Below are 27,914 nucleotides of genomic sequence, written 5' to 3'. Positions count from 1 at the left end.
ATAAAATTAGGGATAGGGGCGTGAGCATGACCGCCGTCCCCAATGTTCCTCTGCTCTTAGGAAGCTGATAAGGCGTGATTAAATACAAGCCGCCGATGACGTGGCATGTTGAAGGGCACCCTTGCGTGGCCTCCGCACTCTAATTAGATTTGCTTTGCTGAATGCCCCGTTTGATGCAGAGCATGCTTCCGTCAAGCTTAAATCCGTGTGTTGGAGGTTATTGTGTCAAACAGATTTCCTTTTAGAATTTTCATAATTGAATTCTTTAAAACCCATTCATGAACCAACTAAATGAAACGGCTCAGGCATAAAAGGTAATATTACTGAGTCACGGGGGGGGGGAAGAAAAAAAAAAAAAAAAAAAGGTGTATTTTGATCTTCTGGCTGGTACGTGCTGGTTCTTTGTGCAGACTTTTGAATGTCATGGGACCTTATGATGTAGGAGAGGAGTGTCCTCTATGTGTTAGCATCTCTTCCACCTTTCCCCATGAGAATCCAGAGGCGACGTGCGTATCCGCCGCTTTACTTTCCAGCTCTGGTTCTTTTCCGCCAGCCTAGAACGCAGGTTGTGGTCCTTTCTGAAGCGATAATGATGCTATTCTCCCTCCAGATCCTACATCTGTTAATACCGGACAGGCGATTAATGGAAAAACGTGCCACTCCTAATTTTGGTGACAGAAAGTTCGCTTTGAAACCTGCAAAGCAAAAGGTATCAAAGAGAGCGTGTTGAACCCAGAGGGGAAGATCAGTTTGCGCTGCTGGATCAGTCCAAGGCCGTAAAACGAACCTGAAGGCTTTCATATTAGACTCCCTGCGGTTAAATCCTCAGTAGTCACCATTGAGGATCTCTGTGATAGGTCCCCGTCCACTGCATCATCTTCGGGCTTTTCTTCACGCAATCTGGTCAAAAAGTGATTACAAAAGAGAACGACGAAGGCTTAGAAGAGTCTAGAAAGTTTGTGCAATCGAACCGGGTCAATTTTGCTCTGGGACAAAAAGCTTGCATTGTCCAGGCTCCCAGAGGCAGTTTGAATAAGAAAACAGATCCATAGAAAGTGTCAGAGTGCTTCCACTAATATAGACTGATTTTCAGGTCAAGGAACATTGATATCAGCTTAGAATCAGGCTGCAATTATCCCAGGCCCCAATCCAGTTAGCGCTTTCCATCCTGCTTTCTCTTTGTTTCTCCCACACGCTTCTCTCTTCCTCTGTCTCCGGATCGATCCCCGCATCGATTTCCTGGGCCTGCTCTGACAAACACCCTGGGATCTAATATCGAGAGGCGGGTCAAATTAAAATCAAGACATCTGGCTCTTCTTGTGATGGAGCTATTGCAAGTTGCAACGCTCGCACGGAGATGAATGGGACTGTTAATTAGCAAAGTGCAGTAGGTTCATGCGTGGACGAGGAAGTTTCGCGTCATTTTACAGAAACGCACGACGAAGCGAAGTTGACTCGGAGAGTTCACCCGAGGACACGACCGGCATCGTCCGTGTGATCGAGCTTCACGACGAGCTTCCACGTGGCAACGTGCCCGTGCTCGACTCTGGTGTCGACTTTTGCTGTCTCGCCGGCTATCTAAGGGCATGATGTCCCAACTTCCCAATCGATGCTTCTGGTAATCAGTCCTGTCGGTCACTGTCATGTGGGCTCGTTCACATGCAGGAAGAACTGCTCTGCCGATCGGAGCACTTTCCTTTTAAGGGAAGCTTAATCTGCTTGACATTGACTGCAAAAGTTGGCAGCGTTAGAAGGGCTCATCGTCAGGCGGTCAGCAGTATATGACCAGTCATGCTATTTAAACTAATTAAAACAAATGAATCCACTGAATTAACAGATATATTGACCTCCTTTTCCTTGCCATGCGCGATGGTATACTAAAACACACAAACTACCAGAACCCCATCTGTTCTTGATGAGTGAATAAATATATGTGTACTCAGCAGCCCAAATGCAATTCAAGTCAATAGTAAATGAAGACATCAGTCAATATTTGCATGATGGGAGCTTTGGGGGCGATCCGCACCAAGCAAGGACGCGGTATAAGCCTGCTAAAGCATGTTCATTGTTACCACCTGGTACAGCAGGTAGTATTGCGCAAGGAGAAATCCAGAGTCCAGGATTCAAATGGTAAATGGCGCACTCATATATAGCGCTTTTATCCAAAGCGCTTTAAACTGTGTGTCTCATTCACCCATTCACACACCAATGGGAGCAGAGCTGCCGTGCAAGGCGCTTACTCGCCATCGGGAGCAACTTGGGGTTCAGCGTCTTGCCCAAGAGAGCTTCGTCCATGGTTAAGCATTAAGAGGCAACAGTTGTCCATTTGGTCATGTTAATTGCTCATCCAAAGCCTTGTAAACAACTGGACCTTTACTAATTTTATTTAAACACCTCTGGCATAGAGGGAAGCTGACGGAGAACAGTCAGTAATTGTGCACCTATATGGTAGGTATACCTGATAAAGGTCAGCAAGTGTAGTGGCAAGTTAGTTGTACCTGGAAAACTGGTGATGCAGTATAACTAAGAAGGCTAAAAGTTTTCTCCCCCCCCAACCCCAATATTTTTTGTCATCAGACTATGCATCATAACTCCGCCTTCATTATTTACCCTTGGCTTATCAATCAGCATCTTTCCATCTGCTTGCGAATAACGTATTCTGTCAAGCCCCGTTCCAGCATTTTGATTGGTGACTCTATGGAGCGAGCCAACGGTAAGGATTAACAGAGCCTGAGAGAGGCACACGGAGTTGTAATAAACCTTGAGATGAGAAGTGATGGAAAGAAGCGTTGATGCTAGAGCCCTCCAGCATACTGACAGGACATAAAGGAGGGATGTCTGATCCTGATGAGCTTTCCAGGGTCCTGCCACCAGAGCTGAAATGAGTTTTTCCGTGGCTTCCCCCCACCCCGAGAATAGCTTTCGGGTGACATTAATTGCTCCTCTGCCCAGCTAGGCATCATAAAGGAGAAATCGAGAGGAGACATTATTTCCCATTGGAGGAGGACGGCGGCAAGGGCACCGCGAGACGTGATGAAGAGGTGAAAAGCAGATGGCTCGGCTTCAAAATATGCATATATTCAAATGAATGCGAAGCTAAACCCCCGAGCAAATTCACAAGCGGCTAGTTGGGTTCAAGCTCCTTTCTTCCGATGATGGAAATCCATCTTGCTTCATAATTCATGCTTCATGAACAAGACTTTGGATGCACGGGTCCTGGTTTGGGAAAATATTTGGACTGTCTTGGGAAATGCACTTGATGAAAGGAAATCCTGAGCAATAAGCATGGCATGTCTTTGTATCATGAGGCGGTGCATGAATAAATCATATTAATCATCACTCCCCTGGCCCTTAAAGTACCCTCCAGATGAGAGCTTCTCTCCAAACTGGATTTGTACTCATCAGCACTTCTAACTCACACAACCAAGCAGTGCTCAGCCATTTTATTATGTGTACTGGAAATGTGTAAGATGCACAGCAGGTACGAAGAGGACAATAAGTGTTGCTTGTCCCTTGCGCAGATTTTTTTTTTTTTTTGGAAACAGCTCGCTACTGAATAACACGCAGGCTGATAACGGAAATCAGATGAAGGGACAAATGTTCAGATGAGATAAACAGGCAAACAGGGCTACGTGTATTCATTCATTTCGCCCCACTCGCTTTTTTCCCCCCTCCCTGCCTGCAGCATTGTATTCGACATCGCGCTCGAATCTGGCGGCGGAGACGCAAATCGGGACGAGTCCCACCATCGCACGGGTGGCGTGTAAAACACTGTGTGGACAGCCAGGGATAAGATGTGATGTGCGAGTGCGCTGTTCCCATCACGACTGTCAAAAACACAATTACTATATGAAGGCAACACCGGCCCGCTATTTCCTGAGAGACCCGCATCACTATTGCCATGGTTATGATGATTTCCTGTTGTACATCCATAGAATGTGTGGTCTTACTATAATGATGATGATGGCTTCTCTGCTCATTTATATGTTAATAATATAGTTATGTGGGTCTGATAGTACACGGAACACCATGAGTAAGGAGAATTACTTTAAACTCCATTGCGCTCTTACTGGAAAATCTGGATAAAACTAGATTTGAACAGATTTGCTGACATACTGCCCATGCTAAGATCTTTATTCAAGTGTAAAACGTAGTACCCGAGCTCAACAACTACCCATGATCCGAGCAGAACCCCTTAGTTCAAGTCATTTTATTTTATTTTTTTTAAACGCGTTTTAGTCGTTGCTGCTCACTTTTCAGACGTAGTTTGATGTACGGTGTTTGCAGGAACACAGCAGCGGATAAACCATATATTTATTAGCTAGTCCACCAGGCAAGTCAACGCTCCAACGCGTGGCCCAATACCATGTTCGGGTTTCTGGGAAATTGACTAGGCTAACTAAGGTAACGTAATTGACGTATGGACAGCTAGTTAGCCAATTAAACGCATTAAAAACAGTACATACTAAGAGAAACAAACCAATTTATGAATATTATCCCCCTTCTAACTCTCCAAAATATCTCATTTTTTGTTAGATAAGTAAAAGAAGTTTTAATTGGCTAATGTCAATAAGGAGTAGAGGGGTTGTTGTTTTTTTTTTTACTCCCCCTGGTGGTTGAATCTACTTTTTGGCAACTACAAATAAAAAGATAATCCATATGTAAACTCTGACTGCCCCAAGCACCAGGGATATTGATTTGTCCACACCTGGGTCCTAACCAATTGCTGAACCTACCTAACAGTTGTCCAACGATCTGACTGGAAATTTGGGTTTGAGCTGCGGCAACATCATCCACGCCTGTGTCATGTCACCTCATTGTAAGAAGGAGGCGTGGGGAAAATACCCTGACAGGAGAGAACCGTTCCTCTGAATATATTGCCAAACACTACGTAGTCTCTCAGACAGATCCGAGCGAGGCTGAAGGGGGGAAAGTTTTTCCGTAGGTGTTACTTTCCGCGTGCAGGGTGAGGGCGTACTGCGTGTCGTGGTATGACGATCGGAACGCGCGCCGTCAGCAGAACCGGATTCAAAAGTGCCGTGGAGGTGTCACTAAATAATTTGTTTTTTTGTTGTTTTTTTTTTTTTTTACAGATTCTGCCAGATTTTCATTACAAGTCAGTTTGGAGTAAACAGGTTTCACAGTCTTTTTTTTTTTAGTACGGGGAAATTCATGCACACGGGAATCAGACATACGCTACAGATAGGGTGGGTAAGGTTAAGAATGAAAATGCTGGAGTGTTTACTTCAAAAGGTTTGTTTATTCTTCTGCACATGGCAAATGAAGGCCACGTTGTGCTTTATTTAACCAGTGAATGTTCATTTTAAAACCTCCATGACCGGGGCCACCTGTGCTTCAGTGATGCTACATGTACGAACACGTGTGCCGGTAAAGTGTCCTTCACAACCAATTATGTGCGTTATTTCTCATAAACAACGAAATAACAGAAAGTGCATGTGGAGGCTGATGCAAGCGCAGGCAACTTAATATTAAACAAAACAAACGATGAAGAGTAGAGTCATAAACATGATCTGTGAACAGGAAGTGAGGAACGTCCAGGCTTACAGGCAGTAATTAGATGAAACGGGACACGGGTGAGTTCTTAGCGAGGTCATGGTGACGTGCAGGGGCTGATGGGTGATGCATGACATGTCACACAGCATGCTGCTTGTCCCAGTCCACCATGACTGCACTTTACCTTGAAACGATGATCGTTAAAATACTTCGGAAGATTTGCAGGAACAAACGCCGTCCGTATTTCCCGAAGATCACGGGAAGAGGAAAATCAAGTCCGCAAACGATTTCACGTCGATTTCGAACGGTGTTGTCGATATTGAAATGACACAGACTGAAACTGAAATCATCCGAGAGTCCTTAATGTCTGTACGCCATTCGAATGGATGCTAGTTAACCACGTTTTTGTGTTTTCGTCAATTCTGTTTGTTTATTTTTTTTATATTTGATTCGGTGACTTTTTAAAGAGTTAAGGGGTTAAGGGGCGCGTTAAGTCTCGAATGAGCAGATCCTTGTTTGATTGCTCAACAAGCTGACCAGTCCGTGATTGGTGGAACTGCGCACAGATAGCCAGTCTCGGCCTCGAGGTGAAGGAGCGCGCGCACACACACACACACACACACACACTTGCCTGGGTCCACGGGAGTGTAGCAATCTGTATCTGTGTGCCACGATAAGACTTCGGCTTCACCCCTACACACTATACTGAGTCACTGAGACACACACTGCTCTAGTCATTATCGGCATATCACTGACAGGAGGAAAGTCCCGGTGTAAGCCCCGACGTTTCTCAATATAGATCACACACACACACACACACACACCAGTGGACAGACTGTGTGTCATGCTACACAAATATACACACACAATCCAGAGTGTAGATTGTGTGTACTTCCTTGTACCTCACTGCCACCCTGCTGCTTTTTAAATTCCCAACCTGGCCCAAATTCGGCCGCATCGGGTGTTCATTAAAATCCCTCCGCTCGTCGAGACGACGTCTGAAGGACAAGTTTCGACGTCCCGTACGCACGCCTTCCCGTGTCTCTACTGGCAACCGTGGACGGATTTTAATTGAATTCCTATTCGAGAATACATCTCGGGTCTCTCGATCTCATCATTCCCTCACTCTGAATCTCTCTCGCACGTCACGGTCCTCCTCGAGACGCCTAAAAAGCATCCGAGCATACGTCCACTCCCACTCATTGCCCGTGCGCGGCCGTCTTTGGTCGACTTTACTTATCGCGTTGCTACCGAATGCTAAACGGCACAAGGCTGAGCCGTTTAAAAAGGTTATCCCATAATCATTCCGAGGTTTTACGTAATCAAAATCCCCCACAGCGCTGTTGAATACTCAGTTCTGATTGGTCAGAAGGCGATTTCTATAACAGCAGCTCTGATAGAAGCGCGATCACTCAACTCACAGGTTTCTATGAAGGCTTACGCAGGGACCGATCCCCATCCGATATTCCCGTCGTTAGATATATAATATAGAATATAATGGATACATATAATAAAATCAATTCTAACAAAAACAAAACAAAACAAACAAACTCACTCCTTATATGTAAACATTTCCAGTTCCAAAAATAAATTTCTCTTCCAAATCCAAGCCCATTCTTCTTACAGGATGTTTTCCCTCCAAAATATCCGACCCATCAATTTTTGCTTTCTTTCTTTCTAACGTATAGAATCTAGAAAAATTGGAGATATTTGATTAATACCGTGGTGAAATCCTACTGCGGAAAATTCAAACCAGATCGAGTCGAACGGGTAGCAGATCGGAATCCGTTTCCGATCAAGGACGTGGGGACTAATAACGAGGAAACATGGTGCAAATAGTTTACATTTTGACTTCGGGACTCTCACCGTGTCGCTTGAAGGAAGCCCTCCTACACGGATCGAAACCCAGACAAAAGCTCCTTTAGCAGATAGGACAGGACAAATAAATAAATAAATAATAATAATTCCCCTGTGGTCTCATTAAGACCAACATCTATTAGTCCGGTCCATATCCTGATCCCATCGATTATGGACGTATTGGTGCCTGGTGCTCTGCAGGTGGTCCCCTCGGTGTTCCGCCTGACGTTCATCAACAGGAGCGATGCTCATTCGGGCTAGCGCAGTTATGAGTCTTAATAATTGAAAAGCGGACAGCTGTCCCGGGTTTGTGCCGACAGGCTGCGGAGCTTGTGACAGATGACAGGCCTGTGGGGACTCGTCCTGTCCTTCAGTGCATGTGTCAGGGCTATGTGTATTAGACACTGGCGCAGCGGGATGTTCAATAATGACTTATCTTATTTACAGGGAGGCAAATACAGCAGACAAGGAAACGGCAGAAGAAATACTTCTTGTATTTGTCTCCCGGTACACGTCTTTTTTCCTTTGTAAGAAATTACAGACCGTCTCTAAGCAGATTCCGTCCCATGATAGCGTTCGAACAAGCTCACTCCCCGTCTATCCCCAAAAAAAACCCCTCAATTATCATAGGGACAATTCATCTCGGTCTCGGCAACATGTGGATAACACCACCTGAAGTGACGCATGGGAGCAGCAAGTGACACCAAGAACCATCCCCGAACAAAGGAGTACGTGGCCGTCGTCATCGTTCAGAAAGATATCCGTCTAGACGATCGTATCACCCCGCCATTTGGGTGGACACACCTGTAACGACGTCGATAAGATGAGAACGGAAAGCGATCGCTTCAGTTGCTAACCTTAATTTACATTTAGACTTCATTTACATTACAGGCGGGAAAGAGTGGTTAAAATAAATAAATAAATAAATAAACAAACTGTTATAAAATGTCTGAGCTGATATCGTTCGAGCGTCGTTTCGACTCCGATGAACTCCGAAGTGCGTCATGTACTTTGTCACTGCTACGCCGCTTCAATGCTTTTTTATTTTTATTTTTTTTTAAACATCATACTGCTAACATTTCTATTGAAGATTCATCTCACACCACTACTGTATTCCACACAGCTCCCGATGTCACAGACTCCCCCCGGGGAGCAGCATCTAAAGCCTATAACCCTTCTGTAATTGAATGTGGACACCCAGGCGAAAATACCAGTGGCCTCTGCACAGCTCCCTCAGCACTTTCCCGGCGCTTCCTGTTACACCAGAGCCATGCAGAGAGCCGCAGATCTCGGCTAAGCTCCTCATCACACCCAGGTGACAAAACGGGTCTTTTTTGGTTAAACCGCCGCGTGCTCCCCGGAGCCAGAGATGCATCCGAGGCCCTCCGCAAACGTTACGTTCTCGCTCCTAGAGGTCCTTCTGTTTTTTGGCTTTCTGGACATTTGTGCACAAGTTTTGCACATCGATCCTTCTAAAGCAGTGCGACGAGACGGCGTAAAGACAGACCGCTACACACAAGTTCGGTTTTTGCCAATTTGAACGATGACCAAGTCATTATTCCGACTTAGCACATCGTTATTTTGACTGACTTAGTGAGTAAAAATAATGACACAGCAATTGAATAAATAAATAAATAAATAAATAAATAAATAAATAAATAAAAATAAAATCACACTCCACAGTTCAGGCCTTTCATAGTTTGCTAGTTCAAATGTTAAAACTAAAAAAAAATTAAATTTTTTTAAAAAAAGGTCATTAAAATTGGAACATCAATATTTCTAGCACTTGCAAATGAAACCAAAAGGTTCTGCAAGGAACCGAAATTTCACACCGGCTTTAGATCAGTGCTCCAAGGTTCTTTGTACAGGAAGTGTACCATTTTTTTCTGTGAAACCAGGAGATACTTGGGTAAAAAGCAAGCCCAGTTTCGTTACTGCGGACTGTACCGTGGGGGCGTGGCTTAGCGTCGGCCTGCCTTATGAGGCAGGGGTTTAAAGATCGAGTAGAAAGTTAATAGCTAAGGTTGCACACCTGAACCTGGCTTCACCGGATTTATTTGATGTCTCTCTCTATCCGTCAGTAAGACGTGTGTGTGTGTGTGTGTGTGTGATTTCTGTTGTTATTTTAGAGACTGTCGAGCTGCTAAAGTACAGAGCGAGCTGGGAAGCCGATACTTTGTTTTTCCTTTGATTCGGGGTCTTGCTTCTGTGATGCGGCAAAGGGGAGTGAAAGAAAATAAAAATAAAAAAGTTCAAACTTACCCTGGGCCTATCATGTGTTTTCTCAGTGGGGAGCTCTCAAACTTGTTACATGGACCATTTCCTTTAATCATTAAACTGTAGAAACAACAGATAGTTTGTCATGTCGCCTGGTGCATTGCGTAGAGCTGTCTGGTTCGGAGATCGTTTTAAACCAGTTAGCTATAGAGTAGCGATTCAAACCAAATACAAATACGTTGTCCTGAACGAATATTAACGCGGACGTGAATAATAGCTAGACTAATCATATTTTTTTGTTTTGTTTTTTGTTTTAAAGAAACCTTGCCAGAAAGCTTCAGACTAGGGGTGTGTGTGTGTCAGAAGTGGGATTCTCAGGACAAAACAAAACAAAGTCATGTGATCATGAGGTTTATACTTTCATATGGAGCTTGAAAGGACAAGCTTTCCTTGTGGAAGACTGTGGGCGGGGTTGCCAGGTTCAACTCAAAAAGCACACAAAAAGATATGAAACTGGCCCAAAATGTTCAGGAGTTAGATGCATTTCTCTTCATAGTCTTTCTCTGGGCAACAAATGAACGGTGGTGCGCGCACTTCTGAAGTGCAGTGTCTGCAATATGCGGATAATATACTTGAAACATGGCAACCTTGTGGGAACTGAGACCAGGCTCATTAATATGATATGAATAGAACTTAGTAGCTCGTTATTTTTGACATATTATCTAGTAAATTTAACTAGGTTGTTCTTTTGACTTGCTACCTTGACTTATCTCGTAAATTTGACTCAGCGAGTTGTTCTTCTGACTTGAATCAAAATAACGAGATACCAAGTCAAATTTACAAGAGAAGTCAAAATAAGCTACTTTCTCATGAATTCGACTTAGTGCATTGTTGTTGTTTTTTTTTTACTTAGTAGCTCGTTATTTCGACTTATTATCTCGTAAATTTGACTTAGTTGTTCTTTTGACTCTGCGGTTTAGATACAAATACAAAAACAGCCACAAATATTTGAGGCATCTTAGCTACAGCTATAAATAATGGCATTACATTACACTGTTTTATTGCTCTGCTTTGGGCATCTGAACTGACGTGTCTTCTGACTGACAGGAGGAACTTGGTCCATTTGGTTCCATCACTAGATGCTTACACAGACCTAATACACACTGCCAGTCAAAAGTTTGTGGACGCTCGACTGAAACGTTTCTCATGATCTTAAAAACCTTTTGATCTGAAGGCGTGTGATTAAATGTGTGAAATCCGTGTGTCGTAGACACACAATTAATAAAATTGTATTTACAAAAAATATATATATATATATATAGCAACACTCGAGTGGTTTAAGGGGAAACATTTAAATGTCTTGGAACGGCCTAGTCAAAGCCCAGACCTCAATCCAATTGAGAATCTGTGGTATGACTTTAACGTTTAACTGCCGTTGAACTGACGAGGAATAAATCGGTACAACTGGAGAAGACGAGTCAGCCTGTGCTTTAGGATGAAATCGCTTTCATATAGAACGCCTTTACAAAAGCACAGACGAACAGACCGAATTAACAGAGAGGAACCGCTGACGAGTGGGCGTGGTCAGGGTGGAGCCAGAGCAAGAATAAGAATTTTATCTACATAAATTCACAATACTATGTTTTACAACCTGTACTTTCCCCAGCAAAATACTTTTGATAATGTAAATAAAGAAAAACTCTAGATTATAAATCTTGGCCATGAGATTAATGCATAGTGTCCCTCCTTGTTATTTTTATATTCAAGATCTGACAAAACGTATATATTCTGAACGTTTTTTTTATTCTGAACGTATTCAGCATCGGGTTGGTGTGTTTGTTTGTTTGTTTGTTTGGATGCTTGCTATTCTGCCGGTAGAGAGGCAATAAATTGCAGATGGTTATTATTAAGTGTAAGAAGACGAGAGGTTGCTCGACGTCGCCTCGTCTCTGCTTCTCGGAAGTGGAGAGCCAGTTGGTCCCTCCAGCGTGGCCAAATTAATTTTGGCACTGCGGTGTGGCCGAGTGTGTTCTCTCGCTCTGACACTTTCATTACCTGAGAGAGGCGCAGTCAGAGGAGGGTCCTGCCCTCACCAAGGCCTCCAGATCCGACTCAGTAATGGAAGTCCCTCGGTACAAATCTCCTCGCTCGGTGCTGTGAACGCTGCAATAATTATAGCGCCGACCGTTTTTCTTTCCTCCCCCCCCCCCCCCCCCCCCCGCTGTGCAAGGGTGTTTCTTTCCTGACGGATCCAAAAATGATTTAAACTTAGACGTGCGCATGTTCGTATAAGAATTCCGGACGTAGTGCAAGTTACTTTATAATTAGTGTTTGTGGAATGTTGATCAGGCACATTCGTATTTACATTTATTCATTTAGCGGACGCTTCTATCCAAAGCGACTTACAAATGAGAAAATACAAGCAAAGCGATGTATCAAGCGGAGAACAATACAAGTAGTGCTACCGTATGAGAGCCGTTAATTGAGTTCCAGAAGAAGCAAAGTGCACAGAGTCGAGGTGTAAGTGCCAGAGTAATTTTATTTTTTTTTATGGGTTAGATAGGTGTTCATGGAAGAGGTGGGTCTTTAGCTGTTTTATGAAGATGGTGAGAGATTCTGAGATCCGGATTGAGGTCGGAAGTTCATTCCACCACTGAGGAACAGTCAGTTTGAATGTTCCTGAAAGGGATCTTGAGCCACGCTGAGTTGGTAGTACTAAGCGTCGGTCGTGGATCGATCGCAGATTGCGTGAGGGAACGTAAGCCTTCAGGAGAGAGTTGAGGTAGGGGGCGCTGTTCCAGACAAGGTCTTGTAGGTGAGCATCAAGGCCTTGAATTCGACGCGGGCGGCTACAGGAAGCCAGTGGAGGGAGATGAAGTGGGGTGTGACGTGGGTTCTCTCGGGCTGGTTGAAGACGAGGCGCGCTGCTGCACTCTGAATCATCTGAAGGGGTTTGATGGAGCTGCCGGGAGGCCCGAGAGTAGTGAGTTGCAGTAGTCCAGTTTTGAGATAGTGAGAGCCTGGACTATTATCTGTGTAGCCTGTTCGGTGAGGTACGGTCTGATTTTATTGATGATGTACAGGATGAACCTACAGGACCGTGCAGTTGTTGAGATGTGGTCTGTAAAGGTCAAGCTGTCATCGAGAATCGCCCCGAGGTTCCTGGCCGTCCTGGTTGGCTCGAGTGTGGTCGAGCCGAGCTGTACAGTGAGGTCGTGGTTGATTGACGGACAGGCGGGGATGGCGGGGATGACGAGAAGCTCAGATCTTGCCGGGTTGACTTTAAGGTGGTGTTCCCTAGGTGGTGTATTTGCTCGGTCACTACGAATAAGAAAATAATTACTAACCCAGACAGCGGATTCGTCCGACGCTGGAAAAGCGGAAAGCGTACAGGTTAAGTTCAAAGAAATGGGAGCATTGTGTTTGTAGTATTAAGAGGAAAAAGTCATTTACTTGGAAATTTTGTAAATATTCCCACCACCAAATATTTAGCTATGTAGTTCATAATTGGGTTTAGGGGCGGGGTTAACATTTGTCATTTCCCCCCCCCATGACTTCATTGATACGAAATCGAATGAAATCCAACCATCATGATCACCCGACGTAGAAATAAAAAAATAATGATAATAATTTTACTGTATGGAGAACAAATGAGGAAAAGAAGATGCTTGTTTTCATTGTTATGTACAAATAGGATTTCTGGATGTTTATATATAAATTGATGAGTGAAGTTAAATGCACAGAGAGATACATTTTTTAAATTTGTTGCCAGGCAAAGAAATGTAGATTTGAGCGTAAGCCTTTGATGTGTGTAATGGGTTCTTGCGTGGAAGTTTTTTTATTTAGACTCGGAGTACAAATCTCCTTAAATAATACACTAAACAAAGTATTTTTGCCCTCTGATCCTGCACTTTTCTAAAAAAAATTAAATAAATAAATAAATGAATATAAATAATAATAATAATAATAATAATAATAATAATAATAATAAGTTGGACCTGGTGAATGAGAGATTTTAATTAAAAAAAATAAAATAAAAAAATTTTAAAAAAAGGGTAAAGTGTTACTCTGGTAAATTCCTTCAGCCATCTCCAAAACCTCCATAAATTAAAGCTGTACACGTTCACTGACCACGTTTTAGAGCTCTCATAAGTATCTACATTACTAACTACCCTTTAAACCAAACTACGAATTAAAACCTAGATGTGACTCAGAGCTCAGTAAAAACCTCAGGGCTGTCCAAAAGAAAGATTATTATACAGAGGAGGAAAAAAAAAATAAAGGAAAAAAAAAATGTAAAAAAAGGGAGTGTATTACCAAAGCCTCATCAGTTAGAAGAATAAAAGTGCTAATTTGCCTTGTAGAGTCCGAAGCTTTAACGGATTTCGATGATGAATGATGTCAAATCCACCACATTTTAATACAAATGAGACTAGATGAGCTGAAGTTTGAATCATGGCTTATAACGCTCAAACTGTACAGAATTACATCTCTACAGAAGGAGTATATAATCCCTTCTGTCTACAATACTGCGTCCTAATTCAACAAGCTGCATAAATAAATACGTAGGATACCACTATAATACACACCATGTGGTAATCAAGTTCCCAATAGAAGCCACGCTTTGTCTCCATAACTGCTGAAATCTCTTTCTGTACGATGTTCTGCGTCTGCAGGTGCTGAACGCGACGCTGGTGGAAGGCGAGAACGTGGTGCTGGAAGACCTGGGAGGCCTCGAGCGCTCCCTCCTGGCCAATAAGTCAGGGCTGACGAACGGGCTAGTGCTGAAAAGCTCCAGTAATCAGATCTCCGTCTACTTTAGCAGTGAGAAGCAGCCGAGGCCAGGTTCCCTGCTGCTCCGCTACAGAGGTGAGACTTTCTCAAGGACGCGCCGATGGTACCGACACCAACACCTTCCGCCTGATCACTACTGTAGTTGATTAGCCATGATGTCTGAACCTAGCAAAAACCAATACGTTGTTGCAAATACTAAAACTAGTGAAGCGGAAAAAAAAACCACAACGCTTGTGGTTTCTGACAAGCTGCGGTGTATAAAAATGGCACTGCAGACATTTCGAATCTGGATCTCTCTCTCTCGCTCTCTCTCTCGCTCTCTCGCTCTCTCTCTCGCTCTCTCTCTCGCTCTCTCTCTCGCTCTCTCGCTCTCTCTCTCGCTCTCTCTCTCGGCTGATGGACAGAATCTGGTCAAATCGCGTAAACTAGGCAAAAGATTTCTTTAAAGCTGACAGCGAGGCTACAGATGAGAGTTCTGGAGAGAATACCCATGACCATCGACTGCACTGGAACAATTAAGAGGCAGAGTCTCTTTACAGTATGTAGGCTAATCCGATCATCACGGGCAGCTTCATCCACAGTGGGACCGGATAAGCAGCATACAGCGACACCAGGAATATCCGTGTTCAAGGTCAGAGATGCGAAAAAAAAAACAGAGAATGATAAATATGCTAATGCGCAGAAAAACGCAAATGCAGACACGGTAAAAAATGTAAAATAATAAAAAAAAAAAAAAAAAATGGATGCAATATTTAGCAAAACAGGACAAGCAAAGCAAAGGAATCAAATCAGGCGTACTTAAAATCCTACTCAACTGCAGAATGTATCGAAAGGGTCCGTTCTTAAATAAAAACTAATGTCAGTTTATTTTAGCTGAAGTTAAAAGTAACTATTCACCCAACTCGAGCTGGATTTAGGGTTAGGTTTGGGGATAGGCTTGGGGATATGGGAAGGGGGTGGATTTAGGGGTGGGGTTAGGGTTTATGGTGTTTAAAATTGTCTTTATTGTTCAACCTTATTTATTTATTTATTTTTAACAAATCACAAAAATACTCTCATGGATATCGAACAACTGCATGCACAACACAGGTTTGTGTGTGCAACAAACAATTATTGGCACCCGTTTAGTCAGTACTTTGTGCTAGCTCCCTCTGCCGAGATAACAGCTCCGAGTCTTCTCCTATAACGCCTGATGAGGTTGGAGAATACATGGCGAGGGATCCGAGAGCGTTCCTCCGTACAGAACCTCTCCAGATCCTTCACATTTCCAGGTCCACGCTGGTGGACTCTCCTCTTCAGTTCACCCCACAGGGTTTCTATGGGGTTCAGGTCAGGGGACTGGGATGGTCATGGCAGGACCTTGATTTTGTGGTCTGTAAACCATTTTTGTGTTGATTTTGATGTATGTTTTGGATCATGGTCCTGCTGGAAGATCCAACCACGGCCCGTTTGAAGCTTTCTGTCAGAAGCTGTCAGGAGCTGGACAGACCAAAGCACTAAAGCGCCGCTGCGTCGCTCTCTTCAGGTAGGTATGAACCAAGAGCGAAATCCCACCGCACCAACATCAGCAGGTCGTCGGACGGAATCGTGGGGAACGTAAGGAACTGTCAAAACTCAGAATTTCAGTACAAAATAAATCTGGGATGTAGTTAAAGACCACGTGTTAATTCCAAAGAGTAACGGGCAAGATTTTTCCTCGAAGGAAAGTTCACCAGGCACGAGAATGCCTGCGAGCGGTCACGGGTACACGGAAGGTCTAGACGCCAAATGGAAGGAGTAAAAGGTCTCGCTTTAATTAAAAAGTACAAGATGGTACATGACAGGCCGTGGCCCGCTGGTGTTCGCGGAGGTTTCGAGAAAGGACAAAAGCAGTCTTTGTGTTCCATTTGTGTTACCGCTTCACACCGATGGCTCGCAACACGTGTAAACATGCACGGCTCATGTTAACGAGCTGCGCCTGTCATTTCGGAGGTGTAATTACATGGGAGAAGAATCGTGCTAATAGACATTTCCAGAGCAGTCGGATCTGCGCTGGCATTCCTCATAACACCACAAAGAGAAAGAGAGAGCGAGAGAGACAGAGTGAGAGAGAGAGAAACTGAAGTGCAAAGCGAGGGAAAGTAATAACCCGGCGCATGACTAAATTCTATTGTTTCCAGAAACTAATGAAGCATGACAGGCTCGCGTTCTTACACGCCTCTAATGTGCCTGTTGAATAAGACGCCGCTCTCTCTTTCCTGCTCTTTCCCTCCGTCTCGTGTGCTCGCTTTGTTGTTCTTTCTTCCTTTCTTTAGTGTCTGTAGTCTCTGATAACAATGTGCAGTCATTTCACACACACACACACACACACACACACCCACACACACCTCATGCAATTCATTACTTCTTCAATTATATTGTCCTAAAAAATAAAATAAATAATAAATTTAAAAAAAAAAAAGTTCTGGATACCGAAATCCACTGATTACTATTATGTAGCGTTCATTATGTCTTCCTCTTCATTTTATTATTTATTTTTTTTTTACTTTATATTTGTATGAAGTCTCCGAGTCTCGCGCATAGTGTGTAAAAATAGAGGTTTCAAAATAAACAGCGCAGTTACAGTAAGTGGTGACGTTCTTTGAAACTGTGGAGCAACGTTTCCTAGAACAGCACACCATGAGGGTTTTAACCCTTACTTAACAGATAGTACCGGACTCGATCGACACGTGTTTGTTAACACGTGATGGCGTTTACCGTCAAAATAATCCCCTTGACGACGTAACCAGGTCACTTTTATTCCAGGACGGTAAGAAAAACGTCCATACGGTACGCGCTCCCGACCGTCTGCTTTTCTCCCCGATTGATCTCGCACGTTACTCCTGAGTAAAACGCGTTTTTACAGCCACGCAGCGTCCACGTGGACGTCGTCACGTTCAGCACGTCAAAGCCGATCGAGTAACGCTTCTTTTTAAGAAGAACGTGGCTCGGGTTTGACTCGCGGAGTTACCACGGCGCCGACGCGTGTCCCACCGAAGCCATTTAAATGGCTGAATCCGTGCGCTCGCACTAGTGAGATGCATTATGGGTTACGTGTGCTTCTGCGGAGAGCGCGGCAGGAGGCGATGGGGTTCCCGCGTGCTCGTTTGCATCAAAGAGTTCGTTTATTACGGAGGACGAAGGTTGAGATTTCAATTCCGATACGGTACTGCGAAGCACTTCGTTTGTGGAGGATCCTCCCAGAACGTCATCCGTCACAGCTCAAATCTGGAGCAGAACATCTCTTGCCGTTTGTGCATTACAGCTGGGCGATGTGAAAATATATACGATCCTTAAGCTTCTACAGAGGTCCTACTCAGAAAGCCCTGTGATAAGAAACCACTTTTTGGACTCGTTAAAAGGTACGTTCACACGTACAGCGACTCGCAGCAACAAAGCGGCTGCAGACCGTTTCCTTTTCAACGAGCGCTGGGGACTTCCGGCGATGGCGACTAGATGCGGGCGTGTCCGGCGATGCTATAAAATTGAGAAAGGTTTAACTTTATGCAAATTTGGAGCTGCAATGGGAGTGAAGACGCTAGCACGCACGTGATCGTGGACCCGGACAGACCGGCGTGGCTGCCACGGCAAACAGCGCACACTGCTTCTCCTTCATCTCGTAGGATATGATGCATATATCGTCAGTTGTATTGATTTGAGTAGACATTTTTTCTTGAATTTAGGAACATTTCTAGAATGAACCTAGAAAGAACAACTTCTGAAGTCCAAAAAAAAAAAACCACACACACACAATAAAGAAGCAGTGGAGTTCCTCTTTAAGCTGCGTCCCCAAATTTAGTCATACTGTCTCATCTTATAAGTGGAGGATGAAAGATGCGTCAGGAAAAGCGCAGGTCCACGCAGCGGTCTGCAGAGAGATGGATCTCTCCACTGTGTAATTAATATCTGTACATCAGCAGCTCTCGGAGGAGTGACAGCAAAAATGATTACTGTGGTGCAGAGTTTAAGAACCTGGGCTGCTGAATTATGTGTGTGTGTGTGTGTGTTACTCGTATTTCCTTCACAGCGAGTTATTAGACGTTCAGTACACCAGATTGCACGGTCACATAATCGTAGCTATCAGACTATAGAGCATGGAAGTGGCTTATTAAGTGTGTGACAGATAAGGGACATTACAATCTGCACAACTCGTTCCCTCTCTAGCCATGGCTTCCTCTTGATATTAGTATGCACTATTTCCACACACACGCCGCTTGCGATTAGCTTGCGAAAATCCTTGCAGGTGATTAATATTGGAAGAGATCCCTGTTGTGTTAGGCAATTTTATTCTCCGTAGCCCACGCATCCAGAGCATGTCATCGCCGATTTCATTTCGCCGAGAAGCTGTTTCACATGGTCTGCGATATTAAATTCGGCGAAAACAATTAAAGTGATCCCTGCGTTTAAATCCCGCCAAAAAAAAAAAAGATTATGGGATTAAAAAGAGCTTTCACCTGCATAACCGTCATCAGGACCCCAGTTGCAGAATTCTACACAAAGGATGAACGTTTAAAGGACACCGAGGAACAAAAAGAATATAAAATTATCTTTTTTGGGGTTTTTTTTTTTTTTTTTTTTTTTTTTAAGTACATAGAATATAAATACAAGCAAAAGCATTCAATTATTCCAGAGCATATTTGTTATGCAAAAATAATAATAAAAATAATAATAATAATACTGCTGAAATTCAGCATAAAAGCTGACAAAAACAAGGCGTTTATTATTCCATTTACAGTTGTGAGTGAATAATTGTGTTGATGAATAAATGAGTATTGTGCTCATTTACACTTCAATAAAACACATTTTTGTCCACAGGTTGACTGGAAAAAAAAAAAAAAAAACATTAAAAAGCTGTTAGAGTTTCTTCCAACAGGTTTTTACATAAAAATATTTAAAAAACCACAAGTAAACAAATGGATTTCAATGGAAATGAATGAGAAAAGCTACAAGGAACACCTGATCCTGGATTCTGAAACTAGACCGTGGTCACGGATCACGTGACCGGTCATGTGACTGGTACATTTCAACTGTGCACATGTTTCAATAAACCATTAACGTTTTAGAAACGTTTAATATTTCCCCCCGTTACGGTCAGTAGTACGGTCTACACCTGCTTAAACATCCAACAGCATCACGGCGAAGCAGAAAACGAGCACTGCTGGCACGGCGGCCATCATTAAATAACACCAAAACCATATTACTCACTCATTTTGTGGTCAGGTGTCAGTGGCGTTCTTTAAATCCAAATCCTGGACTCTGGTGCACTCAAGTCAGTCCATTCCATCGTTCCTGGTCCGTCCTGCTCCTCACAGAGTTCCTAATGATCTTGCCCGTATTGAAAATCTGCTGCACTGTTAGAAAGGAACACAAAGGGATGTAATTGGACCTGATTAGTGGACTCTAGATCACCTGCTCAAATGAGACACATACAATGGGACAGAATTTCCTACTCTAAAGAAGGAAACCCATGGATTTACCTTTCAAATTCCACAACCTTAGCACAGAATCATGGAATAGCTCATGAGGGGAAAAGTTCAAGTTGGATGTAAAAGTTCTGCATGAGATTTTTAACAAAAAAAAGTCAATTGTTACCACCATGTAGATTTATTTGGCTTTCGTTGTTTACTACTAAAAGCCGGGATAAAGAGTCAAGATGGTTGAATGGCGTAATTTAAATGTTGGACATTGGACTGATGATGTTTCTATATTTTATTATTTAAATACAATATAAATCAATTTACCAAAAGAGAACAATGTGCAAACAGCACAACAAAAAAAAATAACAACAAAAGAAGCTAAGAGAAAACCAACTCTGCGTCATGGCTTTTAAGAGGTTTTTAGGCCTCACTTGTTATTTCCAAATGCAAATTTTTTATTAGAGATTTAAAATCTATTTAAATTTGGGAATCATTGTTGGGGGGGGGGGGGGGGGGGTTGCACTTTATATAATACTTACTTACACGTTAAAATTTTAACCAAAGGGTAAACTTGCATTTCCAAAATTTTGTTCTTACCTCATTTGTGTGGTGTGTGTATATAGCTTATTGTGTAGAATCTTCAAAGTAATTTCTCTTTACTTCCAATTAATATTCATAATTATAATCAGCACATTTCAAAAGAACTGTCCTCTGGATGTAACGTGCTTTCTTAAATGAAATTATATTCCAAGCTTCCACAGTTTTGGGGGGAAGAAAGCCATCGCCATACAGTGTCGTCAATGCACCTGCTGCACCACGGTAGCTCCGCCCCTCTGATTGGGTTTGTAGTACTTCACTGGCTGAGGATTCTGGGAAATGGAGTTTGTGTTGGTACATGACGTATGTAATGGTTGTTTCTCACAAATTGTAATCAGAGACAGGAAATATTTTAGCAGATATTCCCAAGATACTCATATCCTGTTATCTTAAAGCTGAATATCAGAATAAAAGAAGAAGAAAATGTGTTTTTTTGTTGTTGTTGTTGTTGTTTGTGTGTGTGTTATGCAGTTTTCTATTGTATTTGGACAGAATTCATTTAATTGATTGAGTTACGTATTTTATTTTTCTCCTTGTTGCACCACAACCTACCAATCATGCTTGCTAGACTGTGATGTACATCCTTAAAATTGTATTATTATTTTTTTTTTTAAAACATCAGGGTTTTAACAGCAGTGGTAGTGTTGTGGAAAAACAAAACTCAGTGAAAGGATTCCTGCAGAGTGCTCCGTACCCAGGTGTGAAAAAATACAAAGAATTCATTCATCATTCATTTTCCTCCTGCTTTTCCCATTGGGAGTTGGAGTGGCAACAAGCTGAGAACGTTGGCCCAGACTTCTGTATCTCCAGCCACAGATTCCAGCTCCACTTGGGGGATCCCCAGACTTTACCAAGCCAGCTGTGAGATATAATCTCTCCAGCAGGTCCAGGGTCTGCCACGGGGTCTCCGTCCTGTAGAACGTGCTTGCGGTACAAAATGGCTGCCATCCAAAGCTATAAGCATTTCCCATACCAGGCAAGGATATCATGCATTAAGACAAAATGCAACGATCTAAAGGTCCTCACTGTTTCTCAAAAAAATGAAAATTATGAAAATAGTTAGTGACTACAATACAGAATGTTAATGCGTAAAATAAAAAAATTAAAAAACAGCTCTCGTTATGTCTATAGACTCTTATTATAAGCACAGTTCTTCTACTGCATATACAGATGTAACAGTTATTTGATTCAAAATCTTCACCTTCTGAGCAATGGCTATATTGTACCTGCGACATGATCAGGTGTCTCAGGGTCGACAAATCGGGCTAGGTTTGGGACAAGGTTGTGCATGGAAAAGTCCACTGGTAGTAAAACTGGTAGGTTGTTGTTGTTGTTTGGAGGTTTTTTGGAGGGGCTGGTTTCAAATTAGTCAATAGTCAAAAATAGCCAAGATCTTTTTTTTTTAATGTAATTAATTTCCACAAACACATATTATGGCAGACAAAGGGAAAGTATAAGTGCAGGCAGAATATCTACAATGTACAGAAGTTCTGTTTTAAGATATATTGTATAGATTGGGAGAGGGAAAGTAGGATTGTGGAGTGGATAAACGACTTACAAGTTGATCATAAAAAGACTTACTTCAGATACTGCTTATCAGAAATGCGTGCGCACCATGGTGAACTTGTTTCCCGTAGAAAGATTGAAGGTGGAGGGAAAGAAAAATGTGTTTCCGCTTTCAAATTCTCAAACTATTTAGGTAGGCTTCCCGTGTGGAAGTTGGGGTGAACGGTTTGCTGAGACCTGGCAACCCTGGACATGAGACCGTCGGTTTCCTTAGTAGTCAAACCGCCATAACAATGTATGTTCTTGCTAAAAGAGTTAAAAGTTTAGACATACATTAATTGATCCTAAGGCTTATGTTGGACTTTTTTCTTCTTTTTTTTTTTTGGATAGTATAAATTCTAATTTTGATGCACGTGTATGAATTTATTTCCGTTTTTGTTTTTTTGGAGCCTTATGGAAACTGTTGGAAAAGGCCTAGGTTTCCTCTTATGAAGCTGCAGACAGACAGACAGACAGACATCGAGAGTGTGCCATGTTGTCATGAGGGCTATTTTAAAAGAATCTGAAATATAACATGGTTTTGATGCGCTCCCGGATGGATTCAAGCACTTTGAGATTGTGGCATGTCACGAATGAGGCTCTGTGAGATGGAGATGAATCTGACAGCGAGCGATTACGGGGAAATGAGCTATACGCGGCGCATCGATGACACGCTGACAGCAACAAATATGTATCAGCCATTGATGCAGCTGCGACGTGTTTGTTGAAAAGGTTCGGAAATAGCCTAATCACCGAAATGCTCCCACTTTGCCTGTACTGGGAAGACCATTAGCCGCTGATGTTGCTTGCTATCCGCTGAATGTGGACGTGCCTCAGATTTTCCCATTACTAGCCCTTTTCCTCAGATTCCATGAAAGCATTTTGAAAGCATTGTGCGTATGTGTACGTCAAGCCCTAAGTGTATCACTGGTCTCCACCTGCCTGCTAAATGCAAGTGGGAGCTCAACGGGAGTTTTCTTTTTTTTTTTTTTAAAACAGAACAGATGTTGCATTTAGTTTTTGTAACAATAAAGATGCGAGTAAAACAGAAGGAGCGTGCTCTCATATATATATATATATATATATATATATATATATATATATATATATATATATATATATATATATATATAGCCTCACATCTGGAAAGCTTCAGGAGGCTGATTGCCATATCACATGTTTCTTAAAGTCAATGCAAAACTGCTAATCATAGACAGTCCCCTCTGAAAGTATTGGAACACCAAGGCCAATTCTATTGTTTTCACTATATACATTGAAGGTGTTTGGGTTTGAGATCAAAACCTGAATATGAGATGACAGGTGATCAGAATTTCAGGTTTCATTTCCTAAGATTTTACATCTTGATGTGTTAAACAACATAGAACATGGCACCTTTTGGTAGAACCCACCCATTTTCAAGTGATCAAAAATATTGGAACACGCGCCTGATGGGGGTTTCTTGCTGGCCAGGTGAGCCGTTTTAAATTGACTGTTTAAAGAACGAATAGCGCTTGGTTTGAGTACTAGTGAAGACTGCGTTAGTTGTTAAAAAGGATAAACCGACATGAAGGCCGGAGAGATGTCTATGGGAGAAAACCAACCCATTTTGAAGCTGAGAAAGAGAGGGAAAATCAGAGTCATTGCACAAGCACTGGGCACAGCCAGTACGACAATATGGACTGTCCTGAAAAAGAAAGAAACCTGTGTAATTGTTGATGGGGTGAACGTTCAGTGAGGAGAAACTGTACGGTTTCTTTCTCAGGAAGATCTTCGGTGGTTTCTTGATAACATGACAAGAGAGAGAAAATAAGAGAGGCTAGTGAAAGAATAAAAGTGGTAACGGGAACCCGTTTCGCAGACGTTTCACGACATAAAACGTAACCGTAACGGATTAAAAAGTATGACGTGTTGTTCTTTAAGGAAGAAGACATTGCTGTGGTATAAGAGGAATAAAACACAACACTGTGCTGCTGTACGGAAACGATCCACTTCGGGATGTGCCGTGGTGTTGACTCGTTTCCTGTAACAGCATGCCGCCAAGTGTATTATTCCTTACGTAATGCATGGAAGCCATATACTCGATGCTGATTCTGACGTTTCACTGAGATTTTCAGATCCCCCAGGTTATATCCAGTGACAGTTTGGACTCCTGCAAATTAATTGTCAACAAAAACAGGTCCCATAAAGTCTAGAGTCTTTCAGCAGTCGCACAGCACGAGGGTGTCGGCATTGCCATCATCTCTGAGCACGCCGTCCGAATTTCCCTCCCGACGACATCCACCTCGAGTTCCATTCTGACCTGTGGTTTGATGGCGTGTGCAGGGATCACACCCTCGGCTGTGTCCAGAAACCCTCGGCGCTTAACGAGAGAGGCCTCGGACTGCTGATTTAAAAGCGTCTGTGAGCCCATCCAGTAAAACACTGCACTTAGGCAAAGATCAATAGAGCTGTCCCTGAGAAAAGAGATTAAATCGGAGAGATGTATTGATGTTGATGTGCTGGAGGTTTAACACTCAATTCAAATGGTCTAGGGCTCAATAAACACTGGAGTGTAGAACCTCTCAAGCAGCAAGTCCTTGTGTCCAGTGGACTCATTCCAGCTTATTGTGATAGATTTATAGGTGTCTTGGCTGGATAATCCCAGCTTCATCGTAAGACTATGGCATGTTTACTTGTGTGCTTCATGTTATCCTCTATATTTCGATTCCATGCTCATGTCTAACCTCGTTTCTATTGATCCAGATGGTGTTTTGCGCATTACCGAGTCTGTAACACAGAACTAAGCAAACGCTGAGGAGGCGCAGTGCCACAGCGTAGCGCAAACAAGACGATAAATCCAAAAACAAATACGTTTTATGACAATGACAACGTTTCCCGTGACTTCCCTAGAACATGGCCATTTAGGAATAGGAGGCTTACAGAAATTAAGAGTGAGGAAAGTGATAAAAACTCATCGTCTTTTGTTGGATCACGAGAATTATTGCGGAATAACTCTTCCGTTACGGTTAATCGGCCCGCCGGCCATTCATTTAGCGTTCTAAATGTTATCACGTCAACTTTCTGAGTAACACGCTAAGCGCAATGTTGCGTAAATACAATACGCTGTATGTAACTGCTGAAATCTCCAGCAATTGTTCATTCGACTTTCTTGTACTTTTACGTCGTACTTACTGTTTTTTTTTTTTTTTTTTTTTACTGGTTCTTTGAGATTTTGAACTTCATTTTTTTTTCTTTCGTATTTAACTCTATATTTTACTCCTTACCTTGATGGTTATCCATCATTATCTACCTTGATTTTGTCCAATGAACTCTGCTGACAGTTGATGAGAGTTGACGTGCTCAACACTACGTATGCTGCTCGTGGTGCAGATGTTTATTATCGATTCACTCCGAGTATTAAATCTTCGACGTACACACTCTCCCCTGCTGTGTTATCTTTTGCATATCTTTCTTTAAAAACCGAGATGATGGATTTTAATTGTATGGATCGAAGCATATAGTGCATGGAGATTTGGTTAAACGTTGGACTACAATTGTATCCAGAAGAAGAAGAAGAAAAAAAGATCTTCGGTTAGCTACTTCTCCAGCATTTGTTGCATTAATATATGCTGCCATGATATGAAGGAAGAAGCTAAAAAGACGGATGAGGTTGTTATAAGCTTCAAAATTCTAAAAACGCGCCTTAGGAGCCTTTCTATCCGTCTCGGCTCAGCACTGAGAATATTCCCTATTCTACGGCGGGCATATTATAACACGTTGGCATCTGTTGCCTGCAACCCCACCGGCAACTAATCTGCCCAACCGGCGCTTGCTGTGGAGTCATTATTAGTAATTGCGAGACAATCAGGCTTTATGGGCTGCAAAGCACCGTGACTTACCGAGGAAATGGAGACAGCAAGCGCCTGTTATTTAATTCTCCAGAGATTGGGTGAACATTAAGGCTCGCCTCCGGCGCCCATCCTGCCATGCACGCGCCTGTGCTCAGATAGGGCTGATGGTCTTAATAAAGATAAAATGATAATAACCTGCTTGAGAGGGTGCTGAGCGTCGAACGTGAACCTTGGTGAATGGCTCGGGGCAGCTGGATGCACACACACACACACACACACACACTGTCGTCACTCTAATGGCTTCATCATTAGACCAGGAAGACACCGGTACAAACCATAGATCTACGTATGTCTCTGTTTCGGCAAAGGGAAGTGAGCGAGCACTGTGTACAATCCACCATGTGGACATAAACAATCTGAGGACCGGCACTGAAAATTGCCCAAACTGCCATAACAACTATAAGTGCGCTTCTCCGCTTCGAATGGCCGGGACCAGCATCCATTTGGCTATTAGCAGAGACACAAACACAGCCCATAAAAAAGCATCCCTCGACTGGAATAATATCCCCAGCCATGTAATGTACACACTTTCAGCTTGTTGCTGTCTGTTGTCCTTATTAAGTTTGATTGCCTCCTCCTGATTCCAAAGCTCTTGTTGGCAGAGAGATGAGTCAGAAGTGTGAAATCACCTGCTGAAGTATACTTTCTCTTAATGCACGGTGTCGGGTGTGCTCTGGGTTATGAAAACCTCGGTCTTTAATGTTGATTTGCTGCGCAGCCGTGAGGAGAAAGCGGAGTTTAAGAAGCACTGATTATGCCGTTCCAATGGGGGTTGAGATGTTTTATGTATCAGCCGCCTAATTCCACGCCGCTCGCTCGTCTAAACGTGCCGCTCCTGCTGCGAGTCTTCGCTGTAGGACGCAATCTAGACTGTCTGAGAATGGGAATGAGATTATTATCCAGCTCGGAGTATAGTACAGCGAGCCTAACCACACAAAGGTTGTAACATGTGGAAGGTCCAAAAAAAAAAAAAAAAAAAAGCCAGGTATTACTAATTAGTAGTATTTATTCACACATCCTACAGTGAACCAGGGATACACCCTGGATGGCTTGCCAAACTGATGCAGAGGACCGTGTAAACATACATTCACACACACACTCTCTCTCTCTCTTATATCTCGGGGGAATTTGGAGTTTCTGATTCACCTGTTTGTACGTTTTTGGGAGGAAACTGGAGAACCTGGAAGACCTGACGTGGAAGACTTGGCGTTTTTTTTTACTAAGCTGTATACTACTGCCACGAGTTAGTACTCCGAGGCCACAAACTATCTGAACGTCATTACGACGTGGCCAGGGGATACCAAAGTCATGGATTTGGTAACTTGAATCCACAGCTTGATACACTATATGGCCTTAAGTATGTGGACACCTGACCATCATACGCATATATGGGCCTTCCCTAATCTGTTGCACACGACTGTCTGGAACAGGGGTGTCCGATCTTATCCGCAAAAGGTCGGTGTGGGTTCAGGTTTTCATTCCAACCAAGCACCTGATAGTCCATTGAAAGTAAAGATCAATTGATTTAAACAGGTGGAATCAGGTGTGGGTCCTGCTTGGTTGGGAATGACAACCTGCACCCACACCGGCCCTTTGAAGCGGTTCAAGAACATGGTTGAAGATGGCTACGCTCCAAAATCCCAGAAGAGTAGAGGCTATTACAGCCGTAAAAAAGGGGACCAACTCTGGAATAGGATGTTCAATAAACACATATGGGTATGATGATCAGCGGTCCACATACTTTTGGACATATAGCGTATGTTGTGGGACGTTCCAGTGACTCCTGTACGTCTCTATGCATCATTCCAAGATAGGAGACATCTCCATGCTTAGGATCCTGTAGCCACAATGATCTAATCCAATTGTTTTATCTATGTCTTACTCAATTTGAAATACGCAGGTTATCAGATCGCAAGGAACTTGTGGCCATGAGAAATGTACCATATGGTAACAAGAAGATTAACTCACGGCTTCATTACACTAATTTGTGGCCAAAAAAAAAACCAACAACCCAGTACACAGTGACGCAAGTTCGGGATCGAACCAGAGACCCTGGAGCTGTGAG

General features: G+C 42.9%; 1 protein-coding gene across 1 annotated transcript in view; it reads left to right on the top strand.

Annotated features, from left to right (window-relative positions):
- sez6a (seizure related 6 homolog a) overlaps positions 1 to 27,914 on the top strand; it is a 54,532-nt gene that overhangs the window by 6,556 nt on the left and 20,062 nt on the right. The window contains exon 3 of the mRNA XM_053645848.1: positions 14,265 to 14,457. Within this exon, the coding sequence (XP_053501823.1) occupies positions 14,265 to 14,457 (193 nt within the window). The remainder of the gene's footprint in view (positions 1 to 14,264; positions 14,458 to 27,914) is intronic.

The sequence above is a fragment of the Ictalurus furcatus genome, chromosome 16, assembly GCF_023375685.1.
Source record: "Ictalurus furcatus strain D&B chromosome 16, Billie_1.0, whole genome shotgun sequence".
Lineage (NCBI taxonomy): Eukaryota > Metazoa > Chordata > Actinopteri > Siluriformes > Ictaluridae > Ictalurus > Ictalurus furcatus.
The sequence above is the reverse complement of the archived record's forward strand: the minus strand, read 5'-3'. Positions and strand labels throughout refer to the sequence as shown.